We start from the raw sequence: 25,572 nt of genomic DNA, 5'->3' as shown, positions 1-25,572 counted from the left end.
GGAAGGCATTTGTCAAGCAATGAAAAAGCAGAATTACCATGAATGGAGCCCTGGATAATGCTGTGCTGTAAAACCCATGATGGTGGAAGAAGAGACAACACTTGATTACTTTAAATTCACCTTTTATTTAATGTTTTATAATAGCCACCTCTGCTGAAATTTGGAAGCTCTATTTCGAGACCCCATGAGCAAGGACCTCTCAACTACAGTAAAGTCTGGCCATATTGGCTTTAGTGGGGACATAACACAGAGGCTATAGTTTGACTTTTTGTGATTTCCTTTAACGGATATTTTCTGAGGACCTGGGAGAACACGGGGAATCAGTAGTTTGGGATGGCTTTGGATTCAAGGCCTTGAATTTCTATCTGGTTATCTTCAAGTGTGTTTTCCATATGCTAATAAACAGGATTGAAGGAAGATGTGCATTATATACTTCTAAACTTGTTCTCTTACAAGGTTGTACCACCTGTGGTACACTGTTATGTAAAAGATGTATCAGTCATGTAGTTATCTTGTGAATAACACCATTAGATATTGGAAGAATATGGTAGAACACTTAAAATAGGAGTAAGGCTATAGAGTACAAATGACACATAGCTATAATTGACACTGTAATTAGCCTTATATTCTGTTTTAGCAAAAACCTATGAGCAGCATTGCTTTGCCATGAATATTGCCAACAATTCAGGAGTCAAAAATGGTGGAATAATTTCTCTCATATGCAGAATAGTAATTGTTATCTTGTATTCACTTGTGTTGGGAACTTTAATTTGTTCAATGGAAGTGTTCAAAATATAATTTATATAGTTTTTCCTTTGGTGTTTATTTTTAAAATAATATGTCAGAGCTGTTAAAGTAAAAGACCCAATGTTTCTTAACCTCTGAGTGGCCTTGCTCTGATAAAGGGATGTTACAGGAACCCCTTCAGAAGCTCCTGCTTCTGAAAGATCACAGCTGATTTAGATTTATCATACAAGCTTTTGACATCATTTCTGAACTGATGTCCCAATATATCCATAGTGTCTTCATACAGTCCATGGAGATGAATATCTGTGAATCTTTTTTGACGGTATACAGACTATAATATAGTAGGAATTTTGATTACTCCAGATAGATACATAACAGTAAAGTGATTTTAAACTTCTAATTCTCTTCCTTAGGTATTGTTTTCGTATTTAAACCTGTAAGTTCCTCTCCGTTATTATAGTACACATGAAAAACATGGTTTGGATTTTGTTTTGTTTGTTTTTTTAAACTGTTAAGATGACTCAAAATGAAAAAAAAAAATCTCAGCCTCCATCAGACTGAGAAGTCATGCCATACTTTGTCCTTCAGTGTAGAAATCTGTTTCTTTTTTATTTGGGTTTCTGTCTTTCCCTGATATTTTTTTCTTTTTTTGAGATGGAGTCTTCCTCTGTTAACCAGGCTGGAGTGCAGTGGTGCAGCACAATCTTGGCTCACTGCAACCTGTCCCTGGGTTCAAGTGATTCTCCTGCCTCAGCCTCCCAGGTTGCTGGGATTAAAGGTGTCCACCACCACGCCCAGCTAATTTTCTGTATTTTTAGTATAGACAGGGTTTTGTAATGTTGTCCAGGCTGGTCTCAAATTCCTGACCTCAAGTGATCTGCCCTAGGCCTCCTAAAGTGCTGGTATGTCTGGAATTGGTGGGTTCTTGGTTTCACTGACTTCAAGAGTGAAGCTGCAGCCCCTCACGGTGTTACAGTTCTTAAACATGGTGTGTCTGGAGTTTGCTCCTTCAGATGTTCACATGTGTCTCCAGCTTCTTCCTTCTGGTGGGTTCATGGTCTTGCCCACAGGAGTGAAGTTAAAGACCTTCAGGGCGAGTGTTAAAGCTCTTAAAGGTGGCACGTAGGGAGTTATTTGTTTTTCCTGGTGGGTTCATGGTCTCACTGGCTTCAGGAGTAAAGCTGCAGACCTTCGTGATGAGTGTTACAACTCATAAAGTTTGCATGGACCCAAAGAGTGAGCGTCAGCAAAATTTATTGCAAAGAAGGAAAGAACAAAGCTTCCACAGTGTGGAAGAGAACCCAAGCAGGTGGCTGCTGGCTGGCTCTGGCAGCCTGCTTTTTTTCCCTTATCTGGCCCCACCCACATCCTACTGATTGGTCCATTTTACAGAGAGCTGATTGGTCCATTTTACAGAGTGCTGATTGGACTGTTTTGACAGGGTACTGATTGGTGCATTTGCAATCCCTGAGCTAGACACACAGTGCTAGCCAGAAAAGTTCTCAAAGTCCCCACTAGGTTAGCTAGATACAGAGTACTGATTGGTATATTTACAATCCCTGAGCTAGACACAGAGTGCTGATTGGTGCATTTACAATCCTTTAGCTAGACACAGTGCTAGACAGAAAAGTTCTCAAAGTCCCCACTAGGTTAGCTAGATACAGAGTACTGATTGGTATATTTACAAACTCTGAGCTAGACACAGAGTGCTGATTGGTGTGTTTATGATCCCTTAGCTAGACATAAAAGTTGTCCAAGTCCCCACTAGACTCAGGAGCCCGACTGGCTTCACCTAGTGGATCCGGCACAGGGGCTGCAAGTGGAGTTGCCCACCAGTCCAGAGCCAGGCCTGCACTTCTCAGCCCTTGCCCTTGGGCTGTCAATGGGACTGGGCACCACTGAGCAGGGAGCAGCGCCCAGGGAGGCTCGGGCCACGGGGGAGCCCACAGCAGAGTGGGGGAGCTCAGAAATGGCGGGCTGCAGGTCCCCAGCCCTGCCTGGCAGGGAGGCGGCTAAGGCCTGGTGAGAGTTTGAGCATGGTGCATGCAGGCCGGCAGTGCTGGGGTACCCGGGGCAATCTCCAGAGCTGCTGGCTGGGGTGCTAAGCCCCTCACTGCTGTGGGCAGGCAGCTCTGGCCGCTCCAAGTACAGGGCCCACCAAGCCCGTGCCCGTGGGAACTCGGGCTGGCCTGTGAGTGGTGCGTGCAGTCCCAGTTCCCGCCCACGCCTCTCCCTCCACACCTCCGGGCAAGCAGAGGGAGCCATCCCAAAGAGGGGCTCCCACAGTGCAGTGGTTGACTGAAGGTCTCCTCAAGTGCCGCCAGAGTGGATGCGGAGGCTGAGGAGGCACTGAGAGTGAGGGCTGCTAGCATATTGTCACCTCTCACTGGGATTACAGGTATGAGCCACTGTGCCTGGCTTTTCCCTGATATTTTCTACAAACACAAAGCTCTAAGGCTTGATGCTGGTGTTTTAGACCTTCATCACCTGTGTTTGGTTTGGAAGAAAACATTTTATAAAATGACAAAAATAGTTTTAAATTTTATACATTTTTGCAAATACAATACCATATTTAATACTCAAGGTCAGGTGGAAGCATAAAACATAGAAGTATCCATTTACACCCTATATCTTCACTAGATGAAAAGAACTTCAGGATCATATATATATACACACACACACATACACACACACACATATACACTCATATATATACACATATATATGTGTGTGGGTATATATGTATGTATACATGTATAAATACATGTATACATGTATATATGTGTGTGTGTGTATATATATATTTTTAACTGGTGACCTCTTTTTGTGTAAAAGGTCTTCATTGGATCAATCAGTGGAAGAAGGGGGTTAGTGATTCACATTACATGAAAATACAAGTCCTCACTTGAGTCATAGGTAGGTTCTTAGAAACTACAACTTTAACCAAAACAATGTATAACGAAACCAATTTGACCATAGGCTGATTGAAAAAAAAAATGCCTGTGGCATATTTCATCTCACAAAACATCACCAAACTTCTAAATAAAAACCAAAATGTTTTTAATATTAAATATAGAAATAAAGATGATCTCTACATATGTTTAAGAAAGATTAATAAAAGCAGGATAATTATTTACCCACTCATTGCAGTTCAGGGTCTCAGGTGGCCAGAGCCTGTCTTGGCAGCTCAGGGCCCAAGGCAGGAACCCACGCTTGACAGGGCGCCATTCACTTTCAGGGCACACTCCACATACGCCTTCTCACTCAGACTGGGACCACGTAGACATGCCTCTTAACCTAACATGCACCTTTGGGATGAGGAAGGAAACCAGAGTGCCCGGAGAAAACCTATCTGGACATGGGGATAACTGTGAAGATTTCCCACAGACACTGGCTCTACTCAGAAGTAAGTGAGACTGTTAAAAGTATAAGACTATGTCCTCCTTATTTGTCTTTCCTTGTCTCACTGGATGAGTCAAAGCAGATGTCACTGAGAGTACTGGTGGCACCAAGTAACATGTCTGAAGAACTCTGGAGCAGAAGAGGGAGTAGGTACGAATACTTATCAGGAAGAGGGAGTAGGTATAAATACCAAGTTGGCAATGAACAGGCTGGAGAAAGGGCTTCTTCTTGGCCTTCACTATACGTTTTGAATAGAATCACTGTAGAAACATTCAAAATAAAAACCAAAAGAGCCTGATGCCTAGGTCTCAGCCAAACCAGTTAATTTAAAATATCTCGGAGTGGGGTGTTGGTGAAGATGTGGAGGACTGGAACCCTCTTTCATTGGTGGTGGTAATATAAAATGGCATAGCCATTTTAAGGAAAATGGAAAGGAAAACAGCTTGGCAGTTCCTCAAAAAGTTAAATATAGAGTTCCCACATGATCCAGCAGTTTCACTCCTAGGTGTACACTCAAGAATTGAAAACATAAGTCCACACAAAACTCGCACCTGAATATTCACAGCACTATTCACAAATGTCCAAAAATGCGGTAACAAATGTCCATCAACTGATGAATGGAAAAAAACATGTGGTGTATACATACAATGGGGTATTATTCAGCCTTTAAAGAGAATAAAGGATGAATACATGGTAAAACGTGGGTGAACTTGAACACAAGCTAAGTGAAATAAGCTAGACATAAAAGGCTACATATTGTATGACTCCATTTCTATAGGATGTCCAGAATAAGCAAATCCACAGAGACAGAAAGTAGAATAATAGTTGTCAGGGGCTGTGGGCTAGAGGAAAATGTGAAATGACTGCTAAAATGTATGGTTTTTCTTTTGGGGGTAAAAGTATTCTGAATTAGATAGTTATGATAATTGCACAGTTTTGCGCACATACCGAAAACCATCAAATTGTACACTTTAGAAGGGTGAATTTTATGGTATGTGAATTTTATGTCACTTTTCAAAAATCTTAACAGAAAAACAATCTGGGAATGGGGCATGTGCATTTTTTTTTAAGCTCCCGAGGTTTGTTTTTATAGACAGGATCTCACCATGTCACCCAGGCTAGAGTGCAGGGGCATGATCACAGCTCACTGCAGCCTCAACTTCCCAGCCTCAGGCAATCTTCCTGCCACGGCCTCTGGAGTAGCTGGGACTATATGTGCAAGTCACCAGACCCAGCTAATTTCTTTCTTTCCTTTTTTTCTTTCTTTCTTTTCTTCCTTTCCTTTCTTTCTTTCGATGGTGTCTTGCTGTATTTCCCAGGCTGGTCCTGAAGTCCTGTTCTTAAGGGATCCTTCTGCTTTGGCCTCCTAAATGAGGGGCATAAACCACCACACCTGGCGTCCGGAGATGATTTTTAATGTACAATAGTGAAATCTTTTTTCGAAAGTCACATTTAGACCCTGAACACTCTGGAGCTTGAATCTTTGTCATCATGAGTTTCTCAACACTCATTAAGTGAAACACCACACGAGACCTTGTATGATCTGTTCCCTGCTCATCTTTCAAACCCATCTCCTCACCTGTGCCTTGCTGCCGGCTGTTAGACTCAACTCCACACTCTTCTTTCCATTCCTCTAAGATCTTGAGATCATTCTTGCCTTGGCAATTGCTGTTTCTTCCACCTGGAACATTTTATCCCCATATAGTCACATATAGTGGACTCCTTATTCAAATCGCAGATCAAACGTGAGGTTCCCCTTTTCTTTGACACTTAAGCAGCCACTTCTGCCTCTTCCAAGTCCCTTCCTGTTGTTCCATCTTGATCATTTCCTTCAAGTCACAATCAGAATATTATTCCTTGTTGACTGACTTGTAGTCTCTACTGCTTGCAATCCTCACCCTGTGCCTAGAATACTCCATGAGAGCAGAGGGCTGGTCTGTCATATTTACCACTAGAATAGTATTTGGAATATGGCAAGTATATAATACATATTTATTAAATGAATAGGTGATTAGAGTTTAATGAGGAAAGGTTATTAAGTGTATGTAATCCCTGAACATCTTTTTAGGAGAAAGGGAAGGAACTGGTGAGAATGAGGTTAAATATGTAAAACAAGTAGATGTACCAAAAAAAAAAAAAAAAAAAAGACAGAACAGAGAAGAGGTAACTGATGAAGTGAGATCTTGAAAAGGCAGTTGGCATTTTGAAATACCTAGGTGTTTTCTGTTTATAAATAGCTGAGGTTTTGGATTTTCTTTGACTTGTTAACAATTGAAAATTTTTTTAGTGACATAAGTTGATGACTTAATATACTTCACTAAAAAAGTCTCTTTGTATAAAAATATTACGGGTATGCTTGTTTGCTTAAATTCTGAGGCACTTCACGTTGTCTTCTCTTTCTCTTTGTTCACCTTGTTATCTTCTTGTAGGATTCCTCTTCTACGGTGGAATTTTGACATACGCCTGTAGATTAGAATGTTTTATAAATCATATAGTCTTCAATGTATGTCTCCAACCATTCATTTATGTACCTTGTTTTCTAAGTAATCAATAAAGTATGTTTGAGAGTGGGGCTAGCTCAGATTGTGTTGTTCCTCAGTTAGATGACAGGGCATTGTTCCTCCTAAGGTTAGTCTTGGGATCCATTAGCCAGCAGCTTTTAATAAGCTCATTTACATTCTTGGTTAACAATTGAGCCCCCAGTGTTTAAGAGAATTGAAATAGAAACCTCCTTTCCAGTTGGAAGAAGTGTCTGGCGTTAAGGCTTTTTCTGATGTCCCTCAAAGACATTCGTGCCTTCTAGGGTTGGTCTAGATTCTTGCCATTCACTAAGTAATGCCAGGGTATAAAAATAGCAGACTATTTTTTACAGTGAACCTTAATATTTCCAGCCATAATGGAATAACAACTTTATTTTTCTAGTTAAAAGGAAACACACTTTTATTCTTTTAACCAAGAGAACAGTGTTTCTTTTTCATTGTGTCTGACTTCCTGGTTGCCTAGGAGACATTAATTTTCATGGTAGATTGTTTTATCTAGGACATTTAGAAGAAGTTATTTCCCTTTATATTGTATTCCTAAGTAATGACAAATTTTTATTAGAGATTTAGAGAATTAGAGAATGCCTGTTATTAACAAAGTTTTGGGGAAATGGGACTTCTTTCTATACTACTGTTGGATGTAAACTATTGACTACATTTCCTGAGAGATATTTAGTAGTTCATATCAGTAGCCTTGATGGTTCAATATACTTTGAACTCAGTGATTCCCAAATCTAGGAATTAATGCATGAGAAGTAATCAAAGAGATGCATAAATGTTGATGTGTGAAGGACCTTCCTCATCAGGTTGTCAGGATTAAGTAACATATCATATAAATTGCTTAGAAAGATGAAAGTACTAAGTACTTAGCTGTTATTTCTGTTATTTAATCAGATGCTAGTTTTTGACACTGTTGTACCTCTAATATGGAGAGATAATAGTGACCCAATGGCAGTAAGGTGCCAAATACATGATTTTCTTTGTATTTATGTAGCTGTTACATACCGTTTTTGTGATAAGCATTATATTGAGCAACTTAACAATATTCGCTTATATATTAGTTGACAAATAACAATTGTTTATTGCATAAAATTAGGCATTACTTTTTGCCAAGGCAAAATACACCCATATTGTGACTAGCACTTATCAAATATTTAAATGCTTTATGTGTGGTCCTTGAGAAGAAGGTACTGTTGTCATCTTCATTTCACAAATTTATAAAAGCTGAGGAACTTGCCTAAGTTCATAAAATGAATTGGAAAGAACATAGAATCGGAAGCCGTGTTTGTCCATTCCCAGTGCTGTGTTAGCCACATTGTTGCAGAGATTGTTGGAGTCAGAGAATGATGAAGTTTAGGAATTTGTTTTTTGAGAAAGTTCTCAAGATGATCTTAATAGACCTAGTTTTAAAACTAGTGCTCTGAGATGTGCTTCTCAAACCTTAATGTGCAAACAGCCTAGCTGGGGATCTTGTTAAAATACAGGTTGATGCATTACGTCTAGGCTGGGGCCTGGGAATCTACATTTCTTACAACTCTCAAGTGATGCTGTTGTTGCTAGTCAGAGGAACACATTTTGAGTAGCCAGGCAAGGGAAATATGCACTCTTTTTCTTCCAAAAACATCATTTGCTATAGAAAAGAGAAATCATGAAATGGGATGGAAAGGTTTTTAGTTAATCTGTTGATTAAAATTTGACGTCTTCATGAGCTTGGTTTCTTAGGTGCATTGCTGAAGTCCTGAGTTTCTTAAACTTTGGCCAGTGGGTTTTGAAGGGCCCTTATATTCTCAAAAACTTTATGTTTATTTTTCTCTATTTGATGAAATAATATGAAAATGACAGATATAGGCTTATATTCTAAATCAGCTGCTTGCTATCTTAGAGTACGGCTATGTGGCTTTAGTGCAAAGGGATTGCCTAAAGTGACAGAGTTATTATTAATTCAGTATTTCCCAAATTGGGGCTGGCCCTGAAGTCTTACATTCCCAAGTTTAAGAAATCCTTGAATAATATCCTCTATAAAGAGCCAGGATACCCACTGTATTAGTCAGGTTTCTTCAAGTGGGGAACTAATGGGACACACACACACACACACACACACACACACATATATATACACACACATACACATATATAGGGGAGTTTATTAACTTACACGATCCCAAGGTCCCACAGTAGGCTGTCTGCAAGCTGAGGAGCAAGGAGAGTCAGAGTCCCCAAACTTAAGAACTCAGAGTCCGATGTTTGAGGGCAGGAAGCATCCAGCACAGGAGAAAGATGTAGACTGGGAGGCTAAGCCCATCTCTCTCTCTCTCGTGTTTTTTCCTCCCTGCTTTATATTCACTGGCAGCTGATTAGATTGTGCCCACCAGATTAAGGGTGGATCTGCCTTCCCCAGCCCACTGACTCATGTTAATCTCTTTTGGCAACACCCACACAGATACATCCAGGATTAATACTTTGTATCCTTCAATCCAATCAAGTTGATATCCAGTATTAACCATCACACCCCCTAAGTTTCAGAAGAAGTTTGAATAAGCCACTTAACTTGTTGGACATACTTGATATCTCTAAAATGAGAGGGCTAGACATACATGATCTCTTACGTTCTATTCTGCTACAAACTTCTAGAATTTTTTTGGAGCAAGGTTTGAAGCATTTGGCAGTTATTTTAGGTGGACGTTAACATAACATTTGAAAGCAAATCCGGAAAAAGAATCTGCCCTACCCTGAGGTGAGCTATTGTCAGCTCCTGTTCACAGCTTGGAGATTTCACATTTTGGGGCCTGCATTTGCTTCTGTGGCATTGAACCTTATTCTACTACAAGTTAGGTTGCCTATCTAGCCCTGTCAAAAAAATGACTGAACACTTCCACTGAGTCACACACAAGAGGATAGTAGAGATCTTTTCATTGTTTAAGTAAGCAGAATAAAGATTAAGCTCTAAAAGTGTTATGCTACCAGCTGGTGAGAATTACAGGAGATAGGGATATAAAGGTGGTTTATAGGCACTCGAGAGAGAGAGTACAAATATGTCATAATGTGTCTGGAATTGGCAGGTTCTCGGTCTCGCTGACTTCAAGAATGAAGCCGCAGACCCTCATGGTGAGTGTTGCCGTTCTTAAAGATGGTGTGTCCGGGGTTTGTTCCTTCAGATGTTCAGATGTGTCCACCGTTTTTTCCTGCTGGTGGGTTCGTGGTCTCGCTGACTTCAGGAGTGAAGCTGCAGACCTTCGAGGTGAGTGTTACAGCTCTTAAAGGCGGTGTGTCTGGAGTTGTTCATTCTTCCAGTGGGTTCGTGGTCTCGGTGGCTTCAGGAGTGAAGCTACAGACTTTCGCCGTGAGTGTTACAGCTCATAAATGTGGTGTGGACCCAAAGAGTGAACAACAGCAACATTTATTGTAAAGAGCAAAAAAATAAAGCTTCTACAGTGTGGAAGGCAACCGGACCCTGCGTTTATTTGCTTATCTGACCCCACCCACATTCTGCTGATTGGTCCATTTTACAGAGAGCTGATTGGTCTATTTTACAGAGAGCTGATTGGTCCATTTTACAGAGAGCTGATTGGTCCATTTTGACAGAGTGCTGATTGGTGTGTTTATGATCCTTTAGCTAGAGGCAGAGTGCTAGAAGGAAAAGTTCTCCAAGTCCCTACTAGGTTAGCTAGATACAGAGTACTGATTGGTGTGTTTACAATCCTCTAGCTAGACATAGAGTGCTGATTGGTGCATTCACAATCCCTCAGCTAGACATAAAGACTCTCCAAATTTCCACTAGACCCAGGAACCCAGCTGGCTTCACCTAGTGGATCCCACACCAGGGCCACAGGTGGAGCTGCCCGCCAGTCCTGTGCCGTGTGCCCACACTCCTCAGCCCTTGGGCAGTTGATGGGACTGGGCGCCGCAGAGCAGGGGGTGGCACTCATCGGGGAGGCTCGGGCTGCACAGGAGCCCACGGCAGGCGGAGAGGCTAGCTTGGGCATGGCAGGCTGCAGGTCCTGAGCTGTGCCCTGTGGGGAAGCAGCTGACACTCGACAAAAATTTGAGCTCAGCGCCTAGCGGGCCGGCACTGCTCAGGGACCTGGAGCACCCTCTGCAGCTCCTGGCCCAGGTACTAAGCCCCTCACTGCCCGGGCCCAGCGGTGCCAGCCGGCTGCTGCAAGTGTGGGGTCCACCGAGCCCACACCCACCCAGAACTCACGCTGGCCCACGAGCACAGTGCGCAGCCACAGTTCCCAACAGGGCCCCTCCCTCCACACCTCCCCACAAGCAGAGGGAGCCGGCTCCAGCCTCAACCAGCCCAGAGAGGGGCTCCCACAGTGCCCTGGCAGGCTGAAGGGCTCCTCAAGCGCCACTAGAGTGGACGCGGAGGCCAAGGAAGCGCCAAGAGTGAGGGCTGCTAGCATGTTGTCACCTCTCAGTAAGAGAGAGGTAGCAAGAGGCTACATTTTATGGCTGAAAAGTGGGAAATGGAGACTCATTTAAGAATGTTGAAATCATGTTTTTAGTCCCAAATAAAAGAAGTTATTACCAAAAAATATAAAGAAAAAAGTAATTGTCTAGAAATGTGAGACCTTGGTTTTCATTTATGTATCTACTTCTTTTGTTTGTTTATAAAGCGAGAGTAGGGTTCAATTACCATTTCGAGAGTAAACCAAGTTCCTTGTATTTCCTTCTTGGCTAATGCTCACTAACAAGTCTAAGGGCCTAAACCTTGGACTGAGTTTCTTAACCCAGTACTTGCTTCTCTGGATTACAGAAGCTACCATCTCCATATTTGCTAAGAAACAGTTCCCTGAAGATGATTTTCCCCTGAAAATTCCACAGAATACTGGTACATCTAGTCTTTGTTTGGTAGAAAGATTCAGCAATTTTACGTTAGCTTAAAATAAAATTGCTTTCTGCCATTTTCATGTGAGAGGAAAGTATGTAATATTTATCTCAGTCTTGCAGACAGTTTCAGATCCTGGAGATGAACAAATTTTCCCATCAAACTCTTGACTTTTAATCTTTTTCATGCTTTTGTACCTTTTAGAGTTCCTAGAATATTTTTCTTCTTCATTGAAATTAAAACTTGAAGAAATACGTGTATTAGCAGCATATATGGGGATAATTTACCACAATTAAAAAAGAGATAGACTTAGATTTGGGTAGGGAAAGAGAAAAAAAATTAGTATTTAAGGATACCTACATCACGTGGCAGACAAGAAAACATGCTTTCCATACTTTATTATCTACTATTTTCAAATGAAGTATCTGAGGATTAGAAGGTTCCGTGAATCCTGGAAGATCAGAAAGAGAGTGGCAGAACTGAGACTCTTTATCCACTCAAAAGTGTAGCAGAGCTTTGAGGAAAAGGGAGGGCTAAAGGCCAGAAAGGGAAAGTAAGATTCAAAAGAGGCAGGTGGTGCTGGAGGCCACAGCTGCCTGGCGAGAAGGGCATGTCCTTACATCTTTGTAAACAAGATAAATGAAAATACAATCACTGGAGTAAGTGGGGGGGGGGAGAGGCATGGTGGGTAAAAAAGCATATAAATCATTATTTGAAATTATAACAATATCAATTCATAGAAGTTAGGGCATCGGGAAGATGGGGTATGATATCTGGAAGAGATGAAAGGAGGTAAGAATATACTAAGGATAAAGATATTGATCTGCTTTAAAATATTGAGCATTATTATGGATAGAATAAGAATAACCACTATTGAGGCCGGGCGCGGTGGCTCAAACCTGTAATCCCAGCACTTTGGGAGGCCGAGACGGGCGGATCACGAGGTCGGGAGATCGAGACCATCCTGGCTAACATGGTGAAACCCCGTCTCTACTAAAAAATACAAAAAACTAGCCGGGCGAGGTGGCGGGCGCCTGTAGTCCCAGCTACTCGGGAGGCTGAGGCAGGAGAATGGCGTAAACCCGGGAGGCGGAGCTTGCAGTGAGCTGAGATCCGGCCACTGCACTCCAGCCTGGGCAGCAGAGTGAGACTCCGTCTCAAAAAAAAAAGAATAACCACTATTGAAATAAAAATAGAATGTATAATTTTCGTACTCATGGGGAAAGAAAAATCAGACCTAACCTGTGGAAGGTAGACAGGAGACAAAGTGAAGTGAAACAAACGAAAAGATGAAATAAAATGTCTGAAGTAAGCTCAAAGAATAATCAGCGTAAATGTGTAGTGGTTAAACTTATCCAGCAGATTCTTTAAAGGATAGAAAGCAAGATGCTATAGTATTTTATTTATAAAAAATTTCAAGAGAACAGTAAGGCAATGGAAAAATGTATAAAAATGTATATTTGTCAAATACAAAGAAGAAAAAGGAACAAGACCAAGGGAGTGAAATGAATATGAACATATCCACATGTAATAATGTAGCTTTGAGGTACAGAAAACAGTGATTTATGGTGTAAGACATTGATTTAGCAAATGTAGTTAGAAATTTAGCACAGTCCTCTCAGAAACCAATGAAGCAATGAGACAAAAAGACAGATTTGGATAACAATTTGATCTCTCATGTATATAGAACTTATTCAACAAAAGCAGAGCATACTTTATTTCAGAAGGCATGTGGATTAGACACAAGCTTCAACTTTCAATGAGTCAGGAAGCCTCAAATTCTACAAAATCAACAGCATAGAGGTTCTCTAACAACAGTGCTATGAAATCAGACACTATTAACAAAAAGATAGCAAAAACATCCCACATATCTGGAAATGAAAAGACATACTATGAAATAACCGTCAGGTTAAATAGGAAATAACAAGAATAGCAAAGTTTTAGAGCTGAGTGATAATAAAAGCACAGTAGGTGAGAGATAGAGCTAATGGAATACTTTCAAGGCAATATATAGCTTTTGTTACACAAGAGAAAAACACAAAGTCTGGAATCCTATAAGCCCAAGGTTTGACTCAAGTAACTAGAAAAACTGCCACATAGTAAATCCAAAGAAACAATAAAGGAAAACAAATCAGAGGAAAGAAATACAAATGCAGTAATAAAGTAAAAATAATTAATAAAAGCCAAAGAAACAGAAGTTCATTATTTGAAAAACTTACTAGGATAGGTCTTACTTTTGAATAACAGACAAAGAAAAAACATCTCCATGTACCACGATAAACACAATAGGAAAAAGGTACAAGAAATAATTATAGATTACATTTTTAAATCCAGTAAAAAGAATATAAGTTTTTACCAGTATTATGTGAAAAGGATATATGGCTAAGAAACTGATACAAGAAAAAAATCTTAAGTAAATCAGAAAACAATAAATGGTAATGATTATCAAAACTTAGTCCTTCCTGGCACAGGACAAAAGACACAGTTTGACAAAAGAGTTTTGTTTAACTCTCATGAAACAGAAAATGCTTGTTTAATAAACTCCCTTTGGAACAAAAAAGAAAAACCAAGCTATTATGTTTGATCTTGATAACAAAAACTAGATAGATTGGTTGGGCACAGTGGCTCATGCTTGTAATCCCAGCACTTTGGGAGGCTGAGGCGGATGGATTACTTGAAGTTAGGAGTTCGAGACCATCCTGGCCAATGTGTTAAAATGCTGTCTCTACTAAAAATACAAAAATTAGCTAAGTGTGGTGGTGGGTGCCTGTAATCCCAGCTACTTGGGAGGCTGAGGCAGGAGAATCGCTTGAACCAGGGAGGCAGAGGTTGCAGTGAGCCCAGATCATGCTGCTGTGTCCAGCCTGAACAACAGAGTGACACTCCGTTTCAAAAAAAAAAAAAAAAAAAAAAAAAAAAAAAAAAAATTGAGAAATTATTGGCCAACTTCACTTATGACTTTCGAAAGGCTAAGAATCCAAATCTAGCAGTATATTAAAAAATAATACTTTGTGACTGAGTTGAATTAATCATAATAAGGAAAGAATAGTGAAGTATTATTTTTAAATTTGCTAATGTAGTTTACCACATTAATGACACAGAACAAGCAATTGCATCATCAGTGATATAGGAAAAGCATTTCATGAAACCAATTTTTAAAAGAAATGGTGTGAACTCTTAGAAAACTTGAAATAGAAGGGATATTTTTAGCTTGATTAAAGGCTCCTATTTAAAACCTAGAGTAGACATCATTTGTAATACAAAAAAAAAAAAAAAAAAAAGTTTAAACTCAGCCCTCTTAAGGTCAGGAACAAGACAAGGATGCCTGTGTTACTTTTGCTTCTCAACACATTACCAGATACCTGACCAACGCAGTACAACAAAGAAACACAAAAGTAGGAAAATTGCAATGAAAGATATGATTGTCATTATTTCTAAGTGAAATTATATATATAAAAACAAAGAGAAGGCTGAGCGTGGTGGCTCACGCCTGTAATCCCAGCACTTTGGGAGGCCAAGACGGGCGGATCATGAGGTCAGGAGATGAAGACTGTCCTGGCTAACATGTTGAAACCCCGTCTCTACTAAAAATACACACACACACACAAATTAGCCGGGCGTGGTGGCAGGCACCTGTAGTCCCAGCTACTCTGGAGGCTGAGGCAGGAGAATCCCTTGAACCCGGGAGGCGGAGCTTGCAGTGAGCCAAGATCGCGCCACTGCACTCCAGCCTGAGCGACAGAACAAAACTCTCTAAAAACAAAACAAAACAAAACAAAATGACAACAAAAAAGAATCAGCAGAAACCATTAGAAGCAATGCAAGAGTTCAGCTAGATTGCCAGCTATAAGAACATAGAAAAATCAATAGCTTTCTACTGTATCGGGAGTAACTAATTATAAACTATGGCAATAATAAGGTACCATTTATAATAGTGACATAAACTAAAAGCTATCTAGGAATAAATCTAAGATAGAATGCATAAAACATATAAGGGAAATTTAAAACTCTATTACAAGAGTTTTATTATGGTATTAAAGAGAATAAATGCAGCATTCATAAATGGCTCCATTGAATATTGTGACGATGTCACATTCCCTTCTCCCCTCTTACAATTTAAATTCAGTCTCATCAACATCTAAGAATTTTTTTTTGAAAGGGGCAGAGTGGAGGCTAAAATTTATATGGGATAATAAATACAGAAAGAGGATCTCTGTTTTTTCTTTAGACATTAGCAATATAGAGCAGGAGTTGGCAAACTCCCCCTATAAACCAAATCTGGGCTGCTGCCTGTTTTTTCAAATAAAGTTTTACTGGGGCCCAGCCACACCTACTCATACTGCTTTCATGTTGCCATGACAAAGTAGAGTAATTGCAGCAGACACTGTGTGGCCTGCTGTGTCTGGTCCTTTACAGAAAAGAGAAAAAAAAAAAAAAAATGTGCGACCTCTGTTCTACAGCATCTGGCTCTTACGCAGAAAAGAAAGGCGTCTAGACTTATTCCTGTGTGTATACGGGAACTTAAAACTGTAATCATTCCCAGGAATTGGTACTAGGAAAATTGGCTCACAAAAAGAAAAATGAAGCTGTTTCTGTATTTCATACTATAAACAAAGCTCCAAGTGGAATAAATACCTAAATGTTAAGGATGAAAATATAAAGTCAATAGAAGAAAATATAGAAATATATATATTTGCAACCTTATCGTAGAGAGGGATTTGTTCTGAGAGATTTGCAGAGCACAAACTATAAAAAAAAAATTGATGCACTTGGAATACATCAAAATGAATGATTTCTGTTCAATGGAGGGCACAACAGAGAAATTAACAGATGGTGAAAATATAATTATTGTGTTTAATAGACCATGATCAATATTTAGAATATACAAGGGACTGTACAAAATTAGAAAATTGAAGGGAGGAGAGCAATATGAAAGAGGACAAAGTATATGAATTAGCAATTTTTTAGGAAGAGAAACATGCATATACACACACATCACTATTAGAGACAAATGAAGTAAAAGGAAGAGACGCCATTTTACCGTTCAATAATTAAAAGCTTGGAAAGCAGGAAGTACTATCAAGTGCTGGTAAGGATGTAGGAAAATAGAAATCCTCATGTATTGCTGCTGGGCATGCAAGCTGGTGCATATATTTTAGAAAATCTAAGTATCTGACCTGAATCCCAACAATGGGATGCTAGGATCGGAATCCAGGGAAACGTGTACAAGAATGGTAGTCACAGTGTAACTTGTGGTAAAAGGTTGTAATCAAGCTAGCTCTATAGTACTAGAGGAGTGGGCAGGAATACTACAGTGGAATGCAGTGAAAGAGTTGTTTATAGCACCATGGATGAGTTTCTAAAACAATGTTGAGAGAATACAGAAGAATGAGACTTAAAAACTACAAGTTACATACAAATTTAAAAACCATGAATAAAAGAGCCCTATGTATTTTTGACAAAAATTTATGTACACAAACATGTAAAGAGGATTCTGAATAATACATTAATTATGAAAAAGTGAATTTCTGGGGTGGGAAGGGAGGGAATGGGACTGGACATAGAGGACAAAAAGGAAAAGGATAAGAAAAGTGAAAAGAAAAAGAAGAGCTTTTCATGAGCTCATGATAATGTAGCTCATCAACTAGAGCCTGTGCTAAGTCAATTATGTTCCATTATCCTGAAGGAGAAATAAACTTCTGGGACATTACTTCTTTTGGCAATGTTAGATCCAGGTGCTCAGAAAGTATCTTCAGGTATGGGTCTCTGTATCTTCACTGTCTTTGCCTCAGTGTTGGCTCTCATATCAAGCCAGCTCTTTTTAAGGAGAACTCATAGCTGTTTCAGGTTCATAGTCTACCAGTTTGGCAACTCAACTGAAAGAAAGTGGCCTTGTTACTATCAGCAGTATTACTCTGAAGGATGTCTTTGCCTTTGATTGGTTCATTTTGTGTCCTGTGTCCACTTCCAAACCAATCATATGTCAAAGGACTATGGGTGCCTGGGTCACATGCCCATCACTAGAACCAGGTAGTAGGAATAGTCCCACATGTAGAATATGGTGGGGTGTTACTAAAAGCAAAAAATCAAAGTGGTATGGCTAAGACTATAAGGAAGTAGATTCTGGGGAGGGAAATAACCACAGGTCACTTGAATCAATGCTGTTTGTAGAATAGTTGATGTGATTTGCCATCTTTATTCTAGAAAAACAAGAAAAAATGAAGAATAGCTAACTCTAAGTATCTGAAGCACTGCCACTTGCATGATACTTGTTTTATATGATTGCAAGGAATAAAGTCATGAAAAACAGATAGACTTGGTGTAAAGAGCAACTATGTTATTTGTAGAGTTGACTATCTTAGCAGGAACGAGTAATGAACTCCCCATCACTGGACATATTCAAGCATACACTAGCCAGCTGTTTGGCAGGAATTCTGTAGGAAAAGGCCCAAGGATTGGGAGGATAGTTGGGTTTGGTCAGTGGTTCTGAATCACCTGGACAACTATGGAAGCCTTGATTGCTGGGCCCTTGTCCCAAAGTTTCTGGTTCAGTAGGTCTGGGGTGGGGCCTCAAAATTTGCATTTGTAATAAGTTCCCAAGTGAAGTTGATGCTATTGTGGAGGGACCTCCCCTTGAGAACTGTTGGGTTTTTAATGAGCTGGTTGTAAATGTTCTAAAAACCATTATCTGTACCGCTGGGGCAAACCTTCCCATCTTATTTCTTTAGTACCTGAAATGTGTACAGTTCTGGCTATATGGGTTCTTCCATAGAAAATGACATTTGTACAGTTCTCTGTCTTGTGTGTCATTGAGAATATTAGAATCATTAAACAATCATGCATTATTCACGTGCTTTATAAAATAGTCTAAGGAAAAAAAATACATTCAACATGTTTTTCCTCTGCTTTCACACCAACGACAACAATCAACAATGACTACTACCGTGACCAAATGTGTGGCGTCCCCCCCCGCAAAACACACCAAGCAGCGGACACCAGCTGGATGTCCTTTGATTCAGTTCAGAAGAATTTGGATGTTATGTACCTGGAGATAGCCTCAGATTCCACAGGTTGAGGGCTCAGTGCCGTGAGACTGGACCCTGACTTTCAGATACCAGTTGGAAGTCTGGGCCTCTGGAACTTCCAACTGACTGACTGTAAATCAGGGACCCCATGGTTCCTTCTTTGAGTTCACTCAATTTGCTTGAGCAGCTCAAAGAATTCAGGGTAATACTTAGGTTTACCAGTTTATTACAGCAAATATTACAAAGGATACTGATGAAAAGATGCATAAGGTGAGGTACGGAGGAAAGAGCACGGAGCTTCCATGCTCTCCCAGGGCTCTCCCAGGGCGAGCCATCCTCCAGGAACCTTCGTGTTCAGCTATCCAGAAGCTCCCTAAACCTGTTCTTCTGGGTTTTTACAGAGGCTTCATTATGTAAACATGACCGACTAAACTGTTGACCATTGGTGATCAACTTCACCTTCAGCCGCTCTCTCCTCCTGGGAGATTGGGGAGTGGGGCTTGAAAGTTCCAGTCCTGTAATCCTGCATTGGTCCTTCTTGTGACCAGTCCCATCCTGAAGCTACCTAGACTCTTAGAGGCTGCTAGCTACCAGTTAATCATTAGCATACAAAAAGACATCACTTTGGAGTTTCTAAGGATTTTAGGAGTTGCATGCCAGGAAATGGGGTTGAAAACCAAACACATATTTTACAATAAAATAAATAGTCAACTATTTTCTAATTTCATCCTTTTTATAATCCTTTCTCTGTTTTTCCATAGAGTGATCCATGTTCATCAATTTTGTACTAGGCTGTTCCTGAGTTAGAAAAATGAAATCGTTTTCTAGGGATGGTGTTTTTTAGTCATTTACAAAGTGCGTCTTAGTCATTCACAAAGTAACTTTATTGTGTATTGGCATCCACCTGATTTAAAAGTCATTCCTTGGTGCTAGATGGATTTGGCTTGTCTCAGCTATGCCATGTGCCAGATTCCCTTCAGCTTCCCTTTCCTGCCCCCGGCCCCCCATGGCGTTCCCTCAAAAGGAAGATGCAGAACATTTCAGGTACCTTGCTGCTTTGTGGCCCTGTTACAACCAGGAATTGTTCTAGTTTTGAACTCCGTTTTGCTCCTTCCTTCCTTTTAAAAAAATTTGTTTTTTCTCCTTAATTTTGGAGATTTTGCTAGAATAGTTCTCTGGGGGTGCTCATATTTTTGTAATTGTAGGCAAGGTCAGACAGTGTTTGCACTTGCTGTAAATTGCTATTATATGAACATAAAACCATTTGAGAGAAGCATTTAAGAATTAGAAGGTTTATAGTTAATACTTAATGAAAATTTTCAGCTTAGCAGAGATGACAAAATAGATGGGTAAAAATAAGTACCTGACAAATAGGGCCTTGTGGGTTTGAGTTAAGGTGGCACCGTGAGGTGCAGGGGGAGGAAAGGGGAAAGGCTGTTTTGTTGTCCAAGTGCAAACTTCTGCTTGAAAATTGCTAACTCTAATCAAGGAAACACTGGTAGGGAGAGTGGAGTATTTTAGAAAGACTTGCCCAGAATGCATCTTGGTGAACATTCAATGAGGAACAATTTCAATGGCATCCTCTCTGCAACTAAGCATCTGTAGTAATGGAATTTGCTTTCTTTAAGGTGGTATATGAGCTGAGTTTCTTATTTGAATTCTATCCATTGTCTTTTAGACTTCAGCTGTGAGGACATGTCGTTCAGATTTGGCCAACATCTCATCAAGCCCTCTGTGGTGTTTCTCAAAACAGAACTGTCCTTCGCTCTTGTGAATAGGAAACCTGTGGTACCAGGACGTATCCTTTTTTATCTGGAGAGGAAAAATAAAAGTCTTCTGAGCCTAACCAGCCAAATGAATATAAATGTAAGATTGGCCTCCAGTCTGTCCAAAAAGGTAAAGAAAGAATCCATCTCCCTCCCATTTTGAAGACACCAGGTAAGATGTTACACACATTTATTCTGAATCCAGTTGGTGGCACCAGTAATATGCTTGATCAATGTTGCAGAACTTCTGAAGAGGTTGCTTAGCAACCGTGGCTTTGGAGGTGAATTTTTGCTTGACCTTTTCACTATCATAGCTGAGTAAATAAATAGGTGCTTCTGAAATGAGCCCAGTGAATATCACGGGCACTTGGTTTTCAACTTATCTGTTGTGAATTTTAATAGTAGCTTGGGTGGTGCCTTTGTGATGTGGAAGCAAGATATGTGCGGATTTGAGACTGACACTGTTGCTTTACCTCTTGGAGATCATTCAAGTTGTGCGTTTTATTTAAATTTATATATATAAATATACTTACAATTTTTTTTTTAAAAATTAGGACCTGAAATAACATTTTCTCTTGGGAAAACTACCAGCTTATAGATCATCGGCCAGTGTCATTGGTGGGTAGAGTTGTTTTATTTCCCTCTGACCACTGAGTTGCGGTCTTTCCTCCTACAGACTTCAGCAGGAGCTTTATTCTTTTGCGGTGGGAATAACAAGTATTGGTGAAATGCTTGGGGAGTTGTTTTTATGTTGTTGAAAGTATCACCCCGGATTGTGTGCATATGAATTTTGTACTGACTCTTCAGGATGTTTTTCTCTTTCCTCCTTAACTTAGTTTACTAAGCAGAAGGCAACAGAATAAAATTTAATATTTTCAGATAATAAGTATTTTCCACACTGAGACATGATTTTGCTTTGAAATGAATTTCTTAGAAATTCCGAATGTACAAATATGCCAAGAGGTTTTTCAGAGTAAGCTGCATTTTTTTTTTCAGTGAAAATGTGGAAAGTGCTTGAGAACTTCATGAATAATCTTCCTTTCTAGCCATGTAACTATTGTATGCTGAAAAAAAAAAATACAAATAAGAAAAGCGTGTACCAAAAGATAATTGTGATTGTATTATAGACTCCCAAATTTCTGGAATCCAAATTCTAGTCAAATAAATTGTATTAATTTAGAAAACCAATAAGCAATAATCTAGTAAATATGTAAGTTTTTCTTAATATTTAAAACTCTTCTTTTAAATGTATAAAATGAGTCTAAATAATATTAGAAAACTGTTTTCTTCTGTTTATTGAAAAAAGTACTGGAATGATTTAGAAAGGCCCTAGAAAACAGAACAATTTTTTAAGTTTAATGCCAATTGTGTATTGAATTCTTTTAAAAGACCTGAATTTCTTGAAGTAACATTTTATTTTGCTGTAAGTTTGTGGTGGGCTTTTTCCTTTGGGGTTTTTAAAAGCAAAATGTCTGTAAATTAAGGTGTTAAAAGAATATGATTTAAATGCCATCTCTCTCTACGTGCCAGCTTTAATTGACTTTTAGAAAAGAAATAAAGGGACCTGGGATGAAAATGTGAATTTAGACAAGATTTGTTTGTCTAAATTCACTCTCATTCCTATGAAAATGAGAGGTCACAGATGCACTACCTTTTTTTTTTTTTTTTTTCCTCCTTTTGAGGCAGAGTCTCACTCTGTAGCCCGGGCTAGGTTACAGTGGTGCGATCTTGGCTCTGTACAATCTCTGCCTCCTGGGTTCAAGCGATTCTTGTGCCACAGCCTCCCAAGTAGCTGGTACCACGGGCAGGCGCTACCACCCTGAGTTAATTTTTGTATTTTTAGTAGAGATGGGGTTTCGCCATGTTGGCCACTTTTTAAAATGATTAATAATGGAATGAACTCTTGTTTGTAGTTTTTTTACTCATATCTTAAGAGTGACTTGATTTTTCAGACTTTTTAACAAACTCAGAAAATGTGATGTATAAAACCAGGGCATATGTGAGTCTGAACTCAAGAAAAGTAGAAATGTCTATGTTTAGGAAAATATCTGTAGTGTGAATAGTGCGCAAGTAGTGAATACTAACTAGTTTCTTTCTGGATGGCACTGGTGTTGCCGTTTGGGAAATGAACCCTGTTCAGTTACTATATATTTGAGTAAATACTTGGAGAATATTTTATTAAAATTAACACACTTCAGTTTGTTTGGAAGGTAGCAAGAAGGATCCAACCTTTTCTGATTATAAGAACAATGAGAACTGGAGCATTTTTAAAATCAGTATACTCTGTAAGGCTAATTAACATCTGCACTATTTAAAACAGTCTCAGGCCAGTAGACAATGTATTCAGACAATCCTTCTTATGTGATGATTTTGTAACTTTTTATTTTACTTTACCTTTATAAACTCTGCCATGTTACAACTGGGAGACACATCTTAATAAGGTACTCATTTGCTTGCGGAAAGCTCTAGACTTTTGCCCTGAGATTTGAGAATGGAAGATGTGGATAGCTCTGTCCACTAACATTTCATAAATAAACGGTGAGATGTCTGGAGTGGGCTTTTATCTTCCTCCAGTGATCTATCCTGCCTGCCCTAGTCTAGCCCTTAGGTGTGGTTCATGTAGATTCATGATGTCTCCCTGCCTCTGGGCTTTTCCAATCCAGCCTATAACTTTATCTGAACCACAGCCCTGACCATATCATTCTTCTCTTCCCTTGTGAGTAAACCAATAATGAATGTCTGTTTTTTGAGGATAAAGTCCAAATTCCTTAGAATAGTTTTTAAGGACCTTCATTGTACTGGCTCATTCTCCGCTCTTTCCAGCTGTTTCCTGAATATGTGTTGTGCTATCCCTTTACCATACTTTCTCCTGCCTCTCGCCTCAACTGGAGATTCTCCCCATCCTTTTCATTTCAACTGAAGTGCTTTGATAACTGTCCCACCCTCCTAGGGAGAAGAACAAAAACAAAACCAAAAAACCCTTTCCTCTTTGTTTGTGACACTCACTTCCTTATTCACATGTTGATTCATTCAACACTTTATTACTGAGCTCATACTCCGTTCCAGGTACCATGATCAAACACATAGTCCAGTCTGCCTCGTATCTGAAGTATGTGCATCCCTATTTCTGCACCGAGTCTTTCCTTCTTATGGACAGGACCTGCTCTTGCCCGTCTCTTTTTTCTTAGCATCCAAATGTATTATGTTCACTGAATCTAAAGTGAGACTGGAAACATCAGGAGCATATGCATTGTTCCAGTTAACGGAATAGGGAGACAGGGTGTGCTGAAATCCCACCTCTTCCCTATTCCCATGCACGAGGCCAAGTCTTGTCACCACTTTTTTCCAGATGTTTCAGTATCATGTCCAAGCTAGATTTTCCCAGCTTCCCCCTCATCCTTTGTCCATTACAATTCTGTTTACAAGTGTGTGAGTGTAGGGAGTTAAATCTAAAAGCAGTGAATGAATTGATGGCAGATGGGAAAAGATTCTTTGCCATTTCTTTACATGTTAATTTGTGAATGGACCAATCTGTGTTTTAAGGGCAGTATATTGGCATCTTTATGTAAAATGGAACATTTTGTTTTGTATGTTTGATGAATTCTTCTTAAAAATGGCATTCAGGTGCCCTTTGGGGAGTGTGCCATTCATGAGAGACTTGTAAATGTCATCTTTGAACTTGTGGCTCTTATAACATTTTGCTGCCCCCCACTAACACTTATTTCTTATGACTTTGCTCACTGACTTTTTCATAGCTTTCAGAGAAAGAAAAAGAACTGTCAAATCAGGGGCCAAAGATATGCTTTTGAAGCAGGATGGTTTGCTTCATTCTCAGAACAGCCACTTCAGTCCCTCCTTGTTCCCACCTGAAGCAAACACTTCTGTTCCTTGCCAGCACTGTTTAAAGCCTATTGAATAGGCTTTGGCTTCTGTGGTGCAACACTTAGAATAATATGTCAGAATGTCTTTAATCCATTAATTTCTTGTTACTGGAAAATGCTTTTCAGAGTTTCTTGGTGATAGAATCATTTTGAAGAGTACACATTCAGAATTCTGCAGCAAACATTTGATTCATGTGTCTCAGTGCAGCCCAGCTATTGTTCATGGCTTAAATAAATTTGAACCATTATGGTTAATACTTCTCCTTACCCCTCCTCCCTTTGCTTTGTGCTGTGTCTATCTCTCTTCTTGAGTTGAGCATGAAAATGAATTTAAACATCAGTGGTATCCATTTGAAGACTGGGGCTTTTGTTGTAAATAAAATTATTCATTTGTTATGTTCTGTTGTTTTCAGCAGAGAGTGTATTGATCTCTGCATTGCTATTCTGAATGGCGTAAGGAGCTGCAACATGAGAGAGACACAGCAACATTTGTGGATGAATTGAATAGGGTGTGTGATGACAGACAGAAACCTTGCTCACTGATCATACTGTATTCTACAAATCATTCATCAAGAGTTTATTGAATCAGTTATTAAAAAGAGCAGATTTTTCCAACCAAGACCATCACACGCAGAATGTTACCAGGGCCAAACAACATTAGGATGATGCATGGAGGGACAGCCTTACAAAGTATATTTGTGAGAGAATTAGACTAGGTAACTTAAAGAACATTTCTGCTGACACATTAGAAATAAAAAGTTTGCTACAATGCAAACTGTGCTCCAAGATCCAACTTCAAAAGGTAAAAAAGAAAACTCTGACAACCGTCTTTTAATAAAGAATATTATTAATGTTACCAGGGCCAAACAACATTAGGATGTTAATTTTCCCCAAAGAGCAATGTTAAGTTTCCCCAGTTTTCAGACTGTTACCATGTTGAATGCTCCTGAAATAAGTGGAAAAATAATAAAAATAGCTTCATTACTTAACAGTGATTCTTACCAAATAGATGCTATAGATAAAAGCGCCCTTTTAGTCGTTCCATAAAAATCAGAAATATTTGTCATTTCCTCAGTGGGTTGTAATCTTGTGAATTCCTTTAATTGTTCAGGAAGCTGCAGTTATTAGTGATCTTCCATTTCTCTAAAGAGTTTCTTTTTAAACCTTCCTGTACAAGTAAAATGAGCACAAGCACTATTTTTAATATCTTTATTGCTAAAGATAGGTTTTTGCTCTGAAAATTGCCCTAAGCACATGTCTTGTCTTTGCTCTGTGCATGCTTGTTGTATATCAGTCAGCTTAAGCTTTTGGAGGAGAAATGTTCAAAGACAATCTTGCTGTCTGATGTAATGGGGCAAGTTGGTTTTCTTGTGGTCACAT

The 25,572-nt window shown here is 39.5% G+C and overlaps 1 protein-coding gene across 23 annotated transcripts in view; it reads left to right on the top strand.

Annotated features, from left to right (window-relative positions):
• Positions 1-25,572, top strand: part of FHIT (fragile histidine triad diadenosine triphosphatase) — a 1,487,537-nt gene that overhangs the window by 671,832 nt on the left and 790,133 nt on the right. For 17 of the 23 annotated variants that reach the window (XM_074032605.1, XM_015445372.3, XM_065540868.1 and 14 more), the window contains one exon: positions 20,224-20,343. In XM_074032605.1, the coding sequence (XP_073888706.1) occupies positions 20,241-20,343 (103 nt within the window). In that variant the 5' untranslated portion in view covers positions 20,224-20,240. Of the gene's footprint in view, positions 1-9,748; positions 9,795-9,844; positions 9,928-20,223; positions 20,344-25,572 lie in introns of all 23 variants that reach the window. The other 6 variants (XM_065540869.1, XM_065540876.1, XM_065540875.1 and 3 more) reach the window with 2 other exon arrangements.

Source organism: Macaca fascicularis, chromosome 2 (genome assembly GCF_037993035.2).
Source record: "Macaca fascicularis isolate 582-1 chromosome 2, T2T-MFA8v1.1".
Lineage (NCBI taxonomy): Eukaryota > Metazoa > Chordata > Mammalia > Primates > Cercopithecidae > Macaca > Macaca fascicularis.
This window is presented reverse-complemented; position numbering and strand designations above follow the sequence as displayed.